The sequence below is a fragment of the Mitosporidium daphniae genome (genome assembly GCF_000760515.2).
Source record: "Mitosporidium daphniae strain UGP3 chromosome Unknown contig-27, whole genome shotgun sequence".
Classification (NCBI taxonomy): domain Eukaryota; kingdom Fungi; phylum Microsporidia; genus Mitosporidium; species Mitosporidium daphniae.
This window is the reverse complement of record NW_013546534.1, coordinates 35,045-45,931: the sequence shown is the minus strand read 5'-3', so window position 1 is coordinate 45,931 and position 10,887 is coordinate 35,045. Positions and strand designations below refer to the sequence as shown.

At 47.5% G+C, this 10,887-nt stretch overlaps 6 protein-coding genes across 6 annotated transcripts; 2 read left to right on the top strand and 4 right to left on the bottom strand.

The window, feature by feature from the left end:
• Positions 1–234: 234 nt before the first annotated feature.
• DI09_27p250 (uncharacterized protein) lies at positions 235–2,360 on the top strand (the record flags this gene model as incomplete). Its single annotated transcript, XM_013382759.1, has 5 exons — positions 235–246; positions 271–576; positions 609–1,526; positions 1,553–2,298; positions 2,342–2,360. 5 exons carry the CDS (start codon positions 235–237, stop codon positions 2,358–2,360), a joined length of 2,001 nt encoding a protein of 666 aa, XP_013238213.1.
• Positions 2,361–2,471: 111 nt separating this feature from the next.
• DI09_27p240 (uncharacterized protein) lies at positions 2,472–3,737 on the bottom strand (the record flags this gene model as incomplete). Its single annotated transcript, XM_013382758.1, has 1 exon — positions 2,472–3,737. The coding sequence occupies one exon, from the start codon at positions 3,735–3,737 to the stop codon at positions 2,472–2,474; it is 1,266 nt and encodes a 421-aa protein (XP_013238212.1).
• Positions 3,738–5,897: 2,160 nt separating this feature from the next.
• Positions 5,898–7,644, bottom strand: DI09_27p230 (mitochondrial Rho GTPase; the record flags this gene model as incomplete). The annotated part of the gene is made up of 5 exons (XM_013382757.1): positions 5,898–6,303; positions 6,568–6,807; positions 6,923–7,110; positions 7,267–7,458; positions 7,513–7,644. The coding sequence occupies 5 exons, from the start codon at positions 7,642–7,644 to the stop codon at positions 5,898–5,900; spliced, it is 1,158 nt and encodes a 385-aa protein (XP_013238211.1).
• A 212-nt stretch (positions 7,645–7,856) lies between these two features.
• Positions 7,857–8,144, bottom strand: DI09_27p220 (uncharacterized protein; the record flags this gene model as incomplete). The annotated part of the gene is made up of 1 exon (XM_013382756.1): positions 7,857–8,144. One exon carries the CDS (start codon positions 8,142–8,144, stop codon positions 7,857–7,859), a length of 288 nt encoding a protein of 95 aa, XP_013238210.1.
• Positions 8,145–8,214: 70 nt separating this feature from the next.
• On the bottom strand, positions 8,215–8,826 carry DI09_27p210 (40S ribosomal protein S7; the record flags this gene model as incomplete). Its single annotated transcript, XM_013382755.1, has 1 exon — positions 8,215–8,826. One exon carries the CDS (start codon positions 8,824–8,826, stop codon positions 8,215–8,217), a length of 612 nt encoding a protein of 203 aa, XP_013238209.1.
• A 115-nt stretch (positions 8,827–8,941) lies between these two features.
• On the top strand, positions 8,942–10,824 carry DI09_27p200 (ubiquitin-conjugating enzyme E2N; the record flags this gene model as incomplete). Its single annotated transcript, XM_013382754.1, has 5 exons — positions 8,942–9,469; positions 9,511–9,617; positions 9,741–9,835; positions 9,907–10,425; positions 10,673–10,824. 5 exons carry the CDS (start codon positions 8,942–8,944, stop codon positions 10,822–10,824), a joined length of 1,401 nt encoding a protein of 466 aa, XP_013238208.1.
• Between the last annotated feature and the right edge of the window lie 63 nt (positions 10,825–10,887).

Genomic DNA, 10,887 nt, shown 5'->3' with positions numbered 1-10,887 from the left:
TTCTGGGCTTACTTAGGTTCACTAATGAAAGTCCCATGCATCATCCACATTGGTTGCGTCAGTTGATGAGCAAGCTCAGGCTCTGTTGGGCTTTGCCCCGATCGTACTATATGTCGGATATGTGAACTAGCATGTGGGCTTCGTTTTTGGATTATAATACGACCACATTCCGATCGAGTAGACTGGAACTATGCAGTCGCTCGCATCGCCAATATCAGCTCCAATCTTGACTCAATGCCGGGTCTGGTATGAATCAGTCGAGTTTTCAAGAAATCATTGGCAATTAAAACAATAAAATTTAATTTCAAATTCCGGCTTTTTATGAAATTTTCGGACGTCCAGCTTTCCACTCAAATCTTAAATGGTCTCAACAAGGCCAACTATATTGAAATGACCGATGTTCAACAGGCAGTGATTCCACAGATTCTCCTTGGAAGGGATATTCTGGCAACGGCAAAAACTGGATCTGGAAAGACCCTTGCGTTCCTGATTCCTATGCTAGAAATCTTGTCTCGACTGAAGATTACGCGCTCAGATGGTCCCTCTGCACTGGTTATATCTCCAACCCGTGAATTGGTAAAGCCTTTTTGTTTGACTTATGTTTCTAGGCTTTACAGTCGTTTGAGGTTTTAAAGAGGGTAGGACATCATTATTCAACCCTTTCTGCTGGCCTTGTGATCGGGGGAAAGTCCCTCAAGCAAGAGAAGGCAACCATATGTCGAATGAACATTATTATTGCCACTCCTGGCCGTCTTCTCCAGCACATGGATCAGACTGAAGGCTTTGAGCTCCGCTCGCTGAAGGTCCTAGTGCTGGATGAGGCCGACAAGATCTTTGAGCTTGGATTTTCAGCAACAATAAATGCGATCTTCGCCGGTCTTCCTCCGCCATCCACAAGACAAACCATGCTATTTTCTGCAACGCTAGCAAATAGTGTCAATGAATTTGCACGGCTATCGTTGAGGGACCCTCTTTCGATCCAGGTGCACGACCAGAAGGAAAAAAACGATCAAAAAACGCCACAATCGCTGCAAATGCCAGACAAATTGCAGCAGTTTTTCATGAGAGTCCCGTTTGAGAGGAAAATCGATTTTCTTTTTTCCTTCATCAAAACACACTTGAAATGTAAAATGCTCATTTTCGTGTCTTCTTGCAAGCAGGCGCGGTTTATTTATGAGCTTTTTTGCAAAATGCAGCCAGGCATTCCAATTACGTCTCTTCACGGGAAGCAATCACAGATGAAGCGAATCGCGTTGTTCAAAGACTTTTGTGCCAGAAATGCCTCTCTAATGATTGCCACAGACATTGCATCGAGAGGCCTGGATTTCCCACTTATCGACTGGGTCATACATATGGATGCGCCTGATTCCCTGGAAACATACATCCATCGGTCTGGAAGGACCGCTCGGTATGAAGCAACCGGGAGCTCGCTGTTGTTTGTCGCTCCTTTTGAGCTGGACACCTTTCCATTTCTTTCCAAACTGTCAAGCTGCCAAGAGCTTTCGCCGAGTGCTTCAAAGGTAGGGGTATTTTCGTGCTTTTGATCGCTTAGATATTGGCGACGGAAGAAAAGATTGGCTCCATTTGCACACAGTTTTCCGAAATCAAGTACCTAGCTTCGTGCGCTATGCTCTCGTACATTCGATCGATCGTGCTGTTGATAAAGACGGCCCATAAGGTCGACTTTTCTCAGCGCATCGGCGTCATGCTTGAAGAGTTGAATATTTTAAAGCTTTCCCAGTCTTGGGGGCTTTCTGATATCCCAATCCCTGTAAAGCAGTTTATTTCCACTCTAAAGTCACGATTCCTTAGCAGAAATCAAGAAAAGCATTTCGATCACCAGACCCTGGACGAAAGCGAGGATGAGCAGCTTCTTGTTCCAAAGGGACCTGCAGCATCCGGCAGGGGCTCTCCTAGCCGCGACACAAAGGAAGAAGCACTCATTGTAGCTGCTAAGCATCATTCGAAGAAAAAGAGATCATCCATCAATGAGCTTGGACATTCATCCCAAAGCCCAAGCACCAGGATCCTCTTTGATGAGGATGGAAACGCCAAAAACCCATACAAGTTCATCCTAGAAACATCGATTGACACGTCTGCCAATAGGGTTGGGGAGTACTTTGAAAAGCGATCTAAAGAACTTCACCAGGCCGATGATCGAGATCGTGCCTTTGAAAAGGAAAAGAGAAGGGAGAAAAAGAGGAAGCTCAAGTCTGTAAATGGTGCTCAGAGTCCAACCGCGACTACGCTTTCGATAAGTTCCGAAGATTTGGAGTCTCTTGCTCTGTCTGCTCTTAAGTAAGCATCATCGATATAATAAATTAATTTATTTGTAAACAAGAGGCGGCTATGAAAATTAAATTATTTGCAAACAAGAGGCGGCTATGAAAATTTTCAACCTGCCCATTACAAAAGTCAGCCATTGGCGAGTTCCCGCCAAGTTCAAATGGGGACAAAATTTTATTTGACGCTCAATTTGCCTCACGAGCCATCATCATCGCGAGAATCGTTTCGGCTTCTCGTACCTGGCTTATGTTAAAGCGATGCATTCGCAGCCAAGAGTTGGGGATCGGTTCTGGAAGCCGCTGGATGTGGATCGCATCCGCTAAATGTCTTTTACTTGCAAGAGAGGCGGCAACCGCCTTTCTTGGCGGCGCATATTTGTAGCAAAATGGAGGTGCGCTATAATCCATTGTCTCGTGGACGGATTCCTCAAAGGGTCGAAGCCTGTCGGAAAGAGAGACATCCGTTTGTGTAAGCGGGTTTTCTCCATTGTAATCGGTGAGCGAAGAAAACCTTCCCTTTTGCGCTATGGAAAGATCCTGGTGGTCAGCCCAAAGTTTGTCAATAAACGTGTGATGTAGCCAAAATATGGGGTCGTTCGGCGATGACATGAACGACATGTCCCCTTCAGAGCCACCAATGGCCACGTGAACAATATTGTGGGGTGCCAGCTCAATCAAAGCCCGGAAACGGTCATATGTCAGTGACATGTCTTCAACTACAGCCTTCAATGTTTTTGCAGAGTAAAACGGAGCAGCACCGGCCTGGTCATTTTGGGGAGAAAATATTCGTCTCCGCTTCAAGCAATGAGGACGAGGCGATTTTAAAACGGGAAAATTAATACAATCGCCACTTTCGGAATAGACAGTTCCTAAATAGGGCAGCGACCAAATCGGGGAGGATGCTGGATTCGGTGCATCCAAGGACCAATCCCAGTAAGGGATCGTGACATAAGGATCGATTAACCGAAGTGCGAGTTCAAACTTGTGCAAAAACAGCCGATGCCAGGGGAGAAATTGAGGCGTACCATGTGCGTGCGGAACAGAAGCCAAATGGAGATGGGTCCAGAAAGTAATTGAAGTTGGCGGCGGAAGCGCATCTTCGCCAGTATTCGCTTGGGGGGTGGTGGATCCATCCATCATTTTCAAAAGGGCCCGCTTGAAGCGAGACCATTCTGCCGGCGACATGTCTCGAAATTCTTTGCGAAGGAAAATGCGAGGGCAAACTGCATGCCCCCTTTCGCTATTCATCGAATTGGTGAGGGAAGTGAGCTGGTCGAGCTCAGCTACAAGGCCAGAAAATTGAGTGGCATTGTATTTCATCGAATGGTCACAAGGATCTTCCATAAATTCGGTCGGAGGAGCATCTGTGAAATTGACCGGGCTTGAGGAGATGCGAAAAAAAAGATTCGCAAATCCAAAGGCAGCCAAAACAAAAGGCAAAAGCAGTTTCATTTCCTGACATGCACGACGAAGAGGATTCTTAAATATCAATATGCTGATTTATTGCGTGTCTAATTAAATTGCCCCGTTTACTGCAAGCTATCAGCAGCCAATCAGCCAGGAAAAATATATCACAGCCAGACATAGTCAAGTGATACTTTTAAAAGGGCGTCCTTGATATAGAATCGAAGGGCCATGTCTTGAGCCATCAGAATGGGCCTTGGCAATATGCCCAAGGTGCAATACGATATCATAAGCTAGGCATATTTTTTGGCTCGCAGGACCCCATCTGAGATTCCCAGATGATGATCGAAAATGACCCAACCGGTATTTAATGCCGCATCATAAGTCCTATGCAGTGATGGCTCTTTTTTTATTCTTAAAAAGTGCATCCAACCAATGGAAAAGGGTGGTAAAATTAATGTTATGTTGATGTGCATTTTTTAATTAAAAACCGCACTGTTGCACTTTCGGTGTTCTTTTTTCAATCATTGCCGCTGTTCCAATCAACAACTTTCTGCACAATTTTTGTAGCGTACTTGACGCCACTGTTCAAGCATTAAATACTATTGAAGCCTTACCTTCACTCGAGCATTCGAATTTAGGGCCTCAGCCTCTTTGATATGTGATTAAAGCAATATTTTCTTGGGAAATAATGTCCAGTCTGGAGCAACAGTTTCTTTCAAAGACAAGCGTCTCATTGAAAGTTTTTCCAATTGTAACAGCGACAATCCATTTTTATGTGCGCCGTGCTCTCAAATTTTGTAAACATGCAAAGCCAGCACCAACATACTGTTTGGTTACGTCCCCAATATTATCTCCAGCAATTTTGTTCACAATTCCAAGATTTTTTTCTTTTCAGCATCTGTCTGGTTATAATACATCAGCATTCTGCTTCTCAAATTCAATATAACCATTTAATCCAATGATCCAGCTCTAGCCCTTGGGGGCTTCCAACCCAGCAATATGAAACGCGCCATTCTGACCTCAAAAAGCGCATATATAATTTCAGCGCTCATCATCTTAGTTGTAAATCTGATCCGGCAGATTTACAGCAAAAGCTCGAGTTTTTACACCCCCGTATGGTGCTCGCATGTCCAACTTTATCCAACCTTTCCTTGGTGTTTTATGTCGTCTCAATTCGATCGATGCCTTGGAAATTCTTTTTTCTCTAACATCTGTTTTCGCTTTTGATTTACTCTACTTTGCCGCCGAGCTTTGCAATCGCAAAAATCCTAAATATAGCGCCGATGGATTCAAAAGGCATATCTTTGTGAAAGATGCACCAACCCGGAAACTCCATTTGCAAGCGCCGAAACCCCTTTTTGTTTTCTTCTCAACATTTGATAGCTGTTGACGATGCAATAAATTTGCCCCCTTATAAGGGTTTCATCAATGAACCAGATGTGTTGGAAAAAATCAAGGATCTGGCTAGCCTTGATGCGGTGGCGGCAAAGGTCTAGTATCACCATGTCATTTGAAATTGAGAACTTCAAGGTCGATTACTCTATGCCTATCCCGACTTTTCAGCAAAGCAGCGCTGGCATTGGTGTGACATTTGGCTGAAAAAAGCACACCCCGCTATGAAATACTTGGGGTGGAGTCTTTACCCGTGCTGTGGTTTATGATATCCGGGTTGACTTTTGCGCCGATGGGGTTTATTTTTTGTTTTTGTAGGGCTATGATTCGCACCAAAGCCACACGATAAAGTGCCATGTTGCGTGGAGGTTTCATGTAGTCATTGAAATCGGTCTCCGCTCAAGTATGGGCGAAAATGTTTGCGAGCTTACTGGAGAGCATTAGTTTAAAACCGCACATGGGCTGGGGTGACACAATCACAGGTGATTTGGTCGTTTATTAGCCGTTTACGGCTTTTTACCGAACTTTGAGTATGCCCTGAATGCGACAAAAAGAACAGTGGCCGCCACGAAAACACTGCCGGCGCCAACTACCCAGCGTCCAAGAGAAGGCGAGTAGTGGTGGGTCATTGACAGGCTCCTAAGCGTTAAACGATGAACGGATCGCGCGCTTACGGATCGAAAATGACTCGCATCATGAGATGCCAAAATTCTTGCAGCTTTTCATCGTCTATCTTCATGCTGAAGGAAAAGATCTGCATCCATTTTTTGGAGCGGGCAAATTCGTCAGGTTGCACCGGATATTTCTAGAGTATTAGGGGCTGCGAAAAACCTGTTTTTGAAATGCCAGATCGCTCTTATTGGCAATGATGACCACAGGGATTTCGTCGATGGTGATGGAGGATGAATAGGCAGAGGACGAAAGACGGCCCTTGATGGGGATTCCAGATCGCGAGCATGCCCGAAATAGGTTTGCCAGCTGCGCAAAGGAAAGTGCATCGGACGAATCGTAAATACCGATGATTGCATCGCAGTTTTGCAAGTAGGAGCGATCCATCAGAATGCGCTGTGTGTCCTCCCACGGCATTTCCTCGAGCACAAAGTTTCGCACCTCTGGGCCATACTCAACCGTGTTCACGGCTTCAAACGTGGCCCACGGACCGAGGCCAAATTGGATTTCCGGACAAAGCTCGCCCTCCACAATCTGTCGATCGACAAATCTACGCAGCAGCGATGTCTGGAAATAAAAAAGCGGTAAGCAACTCCACCTTTCCACAGCCACGAGGCCCAACGACAGCAATTCGGTACACTCTTCGGTGTGACTGCCATTGATTGCTCTGGTTGCGCGACGGCCTTTCCCTGGGCTTTGTGACTTTTATGGCGGCTCTGACGGAGCCCTCCGACCAGCCCAGATAGGCCAAAACCTCCATTGTATGCCGCGGGTCCAACATGGCCATCATTCTAAAATAAAAACGCACACGTACGACCACTGCGTCAAATATCCGTGGAGTGCCAGTTCGCCCTTTTCATTTATGCTTGTGCCGTGAGGAAATCCAGTGCCGATCCACGGATTTCCATTTGGAACGAGAGAAAACAAAGACTCCAAGTCATTCCAGGTGATGGAGCCGTCATTGTTGCGTGAATGGCGATTGAACAGCGACAAGATAAAATGATACCCAGCCGGGGTGAGCTCACAGGACGAGCCTTCTGGAATATCGCCAAGGCTAAAACAAAAGGGGAAATGCACGCCCCACCTTGGATGCAGATATTCCTCCCTAAGCACGGGCAGTGTGGTGGAGTAGCCGTATTTGCGAAGAATTGTCCACACGGTTTCCAGACGGCCCTGGATGATGAATACCCGCTGCAGGGCAAGGAAGCCTATCTTTGTTAGCGACGGGCGCTTGACAACCTTGAAGCGAAATGCCGCCAGAGGCATCGATAAGTCCGCGAGGATCATCTTGAGACCGAAGCGTAGCCTTCAGCTCTTCAATTTCTTGGGAATGGAGCGGCACGCCAAAACAGCACATCTAGGAAAGACATTGCACAGGCAGCGTACTTGGAATTGATAGAGCTCGTTATCATCCAAAGAGTCGTCGTTGTTGTGGTCCAGGATTTGAAAGATGCGGCAGAAAGCGGTGACGGCCTCTGTCCGCAGCTTCTAAAGAAAGCCTGCATCAGCATACCTCGGATTTGTAATCCATCAAGGCAAGCCTGGGATAGAGAACAGCTCGTACGGCAAAAGAGAAAAGCTCGGTCACATTCATCAGCGTGCGTGCAGAGGATTCCACGATGCTCTCAATCGTTGGCTGGAAATCTGCAATCAAAGAAACCAGACGTTCATCCAGTGCGGATTTGGAGTGGGCTATCGCGTCGGCCTTGTTCGAGGCAATAACAACGGGGATCTCAGCACATAAAGGGAATCAGCAAACCTGCCCATTTGTGCGGCCAATAAGAGGCATCCAATATTCTCGCACGCGCGAAACGGAATCTTCCAACGAAGGCGACAGGCAATCAAGCACAAGGATAGCCACATTTGACCTCCGGATTTCGTTCTCGATCATGGCGCTAGAAAACCCTTTGAATAAATCTCCATTGCGTACCAGAGGTGTCAATGATGGTCAAAGAGACGCTGTCTGCAAGAGAATCGTATGGAATTTCGATCTCGGGATACCTTTCAGGCACCTAGGAGTGTAAAGAGATCGACTTTGCACCTCTGCCTCGTAGTATCTGTTTTCCAGCATCGAGTATATGAGCGAAGATTTCCCGACATCGGCTACAATAAAAACCGCGGTGTACCGTCTCCAAGCACCGCAATCCGTATGTGTGAACTATAGTCTTTACATGCAGCGAGGTCAGCTGGCGGCCTCGGTGCAAACGAGGATCTCATGGGCGAGGAGCTCTTTCGAATTGTAATTTCATCCATGGACGAGGAGCTTGAGGCTATCTCCACACATGGGACCCTTGCGTTTGGGGAGGCTGCGAGGCGGCCATCCAAGGCGGCAATGGAAGAGCCGCTCGCAAGCGACGAAATTGCAGCACCATGCCCGGTTTGCGACTGCATTGTCAAAGTTAACGAAAAATTGAAGAAAATTTAAAATGTGTCAACGTGGCTCAAGTTGTGCTCTGTTTAATTAGGAAATGATCATGTTGGTGGGGAACTCAAAGACGATGGCTTTTCCTGTCAGGCGGCCATAGACGGAGGCCATGGTCTCAATCTTTGCCTCTACTGCATGTCGGTCTTTTGGATCAAGCAGCACTTTCATGACGCGCGAGCCGTCACGGTTGAAGCGGGTGCGCTTGCCTACAATCTCAAAGGGCGAGACAAGATCGTCGAGGATCTTTTCATGGACAGACGTCAGCGTTCGAGAATAAAGGCGGTTCTGCTTTGCAAGAGGAGCCGTGCGCTTGGCCTTGGTCTCGATCTTTCTGCGTCCAACAAACATGATGTGCTTGTCGGAAAACTTTTTCTCGAGCTCGGTGACAACCTTGCTTGAAATGCGACGGAACGCAGCAAGCTGCGACACCGGCACGTACACAACAAGCGCACGACGGCCAGAGGTGGCGGTGCAGTCGACCTCGTTGACCGAATAGAAGCGGAACGAACGAAGCTCTGCACGGAGATCGGCATTGTGCGACTCGAGGTCAACAAAACACTCTGCAAGCTTCATCTCCACGGGAGACACGACTGCCGACGTGGGCTTCATGATTTTCGTGCGGGCAAGATCAGCGAGTTTGGACGACATTTTAGCGAAAAACAAAAAATTGCAAATAGCAGCTGCAGGGGTGTTGTAAGTTTAATTTTAGCCCTGCCTTTAATTTTAAATTCAAGCCGATAATTTGAATTACAGACCACCCACCATGCAGGCTACGCACTCCTCCTCCTCTTCGAACGCTTCCATAGCGGTGAGGATTTCCGAGCTCACGGACGATACGATCAAATTTTCGCTTGTCAATTCATCGCTCAGGTATTGTGGATTTGTTGTGATTTTCAGCTTTGCCAATGCGCTTCGTCGTGTTCTTCTGGCGGAGGTGCCGACAATTGCAATCGATACGGTGCTGTATGAGTCCAACACCAGTGTTTTGAATGACGAGTTCTTGGCCCACAGGTTGGGGCTGATCCCGCTCACTTCGCACACACACGAAAAGTTCAAGTTTCCACGCGACTGCCAGTGTCCCGGGAGCTGTGTCGAGTGTTGTGTCGAACTGACGCTCAATGTGCGCTGTTCCGAAGATGCAGACAGACGGGATGTCACGTCTCGCGATTTGATCTCCCAAAACCCAGACGTCGTTCCGATCGGGGGATTCGGAGACCGGACCTCCGGACCAATCACGATAGCCACACTTGCCCGGGGCCAAGAGATCAGCCTTCGCGCCTTTGCCAGAAAGGTTGCAAGCTTATTCGGGCTTACCGATAGGGTGTTGGAAAGGAGCATTCGAAATGGTCGCCTGTTTCTGCGGTCGGATTCGAATATGACCCCGACAACCAGCTGAAGCATGCCACCCTGTGGATTGAAGAGGATGCCGAGAGCGAATGGTATGCAAAACTGGCTTTTGTATAGGCCCAAAAGCCCAAATTCCGATCCAAAGAAAAAATATCCAAGGCCAGAAGATGCGCTTGCGCTCGACCGCCTTGAGCCGGAAAGGTTTTATTTTTCAGTCGAAACCGTCGGCTCGCTCCAGCCCGAGGAGGTCATCCGCAGCGCCATAAAAACCATTGTGTTGAAATCGATTTCCGTGCTGCTGCAGCTTGGCGTTTTCCCGATGTCTACACTTTTGGACGGCTCTTAATATTTAATATTCGTGATGGAAATAAAATTTTGTAGATTTGATTTTATCGCCCAATGCTATCGAAGCGAATTCTCAAGGTCAGGGTTTGCGTTTCATTGTGCAGGAGTGTGAGCGGCTGCAATCCGACCCTGTGCCCGGCATATCAGCTATTCCGCATGAAAACAATGTGCGGCAATTTGACGTGATCATCGATGGACCCCTTCAAAGCCCATATGAAAGTTGTTCCTTTGCCCTTTCTCAAATAGATGGCGCGTTTTCATTGGAGATGTATCTTCCCGAAGAGTATCCAATGTCGCCGCCCAAGGTCCGGTTTTTGACCCGGGTGTACCACCCGAACATCGACCGGCTTGGCCGCATCTGTCTTGACATTCTGAAAGGTACGCGACCGCCCCAATTACAGCGTCTATTTTTAGACAAATGGAGCCCTGCCTTGCAAATTAGAACAGTTTTGCTATCAATCCAGGCGCTTTTGGCCTCGCCAAATCCGGACGACCCGCTCGCCAACGACGTCGCTGCTGCATGGAAGGCAAACGAGGAGACGGCCATTGGGACAGGTTAGTGTTTGCGGATGCGATTTTACCTTGCTAGCCAAAGAATGGACCAGGCTCTATGCAAATAAATGTTAGTAACCCGTGTACATCTTGACGGCGCGACACGTTACCAAAGGCATCAACTTTTGGCTCTGAGTGTGTAAAAAATTTAAATAGCCCAGAAAAGGATGACGCTGGGTGGTGGGTGAAGCCCCCTGCTTTGGATGTCCCAATCTGAAGCGATAATTTATGTAAATAAAGAGTGGTTCAGCTCTTGTCGATGTGTTGGTTTGCGTTGATGTGCCGGTCCGTGTTCATGTGTCAGCTCCTATTTATGTGTCAGCTCCTATTCACGTGTCAGCTCCTATTCATGTAAGCCTCAATGGCAACCGAAAAGGCGGCAAATCCGGCACAGCCGAGTAGGGCAGACTTTGGACCGCCTATGGTAAAAAGGCTGGTGAACCGTACTTTTTGCCCCAAGAATAC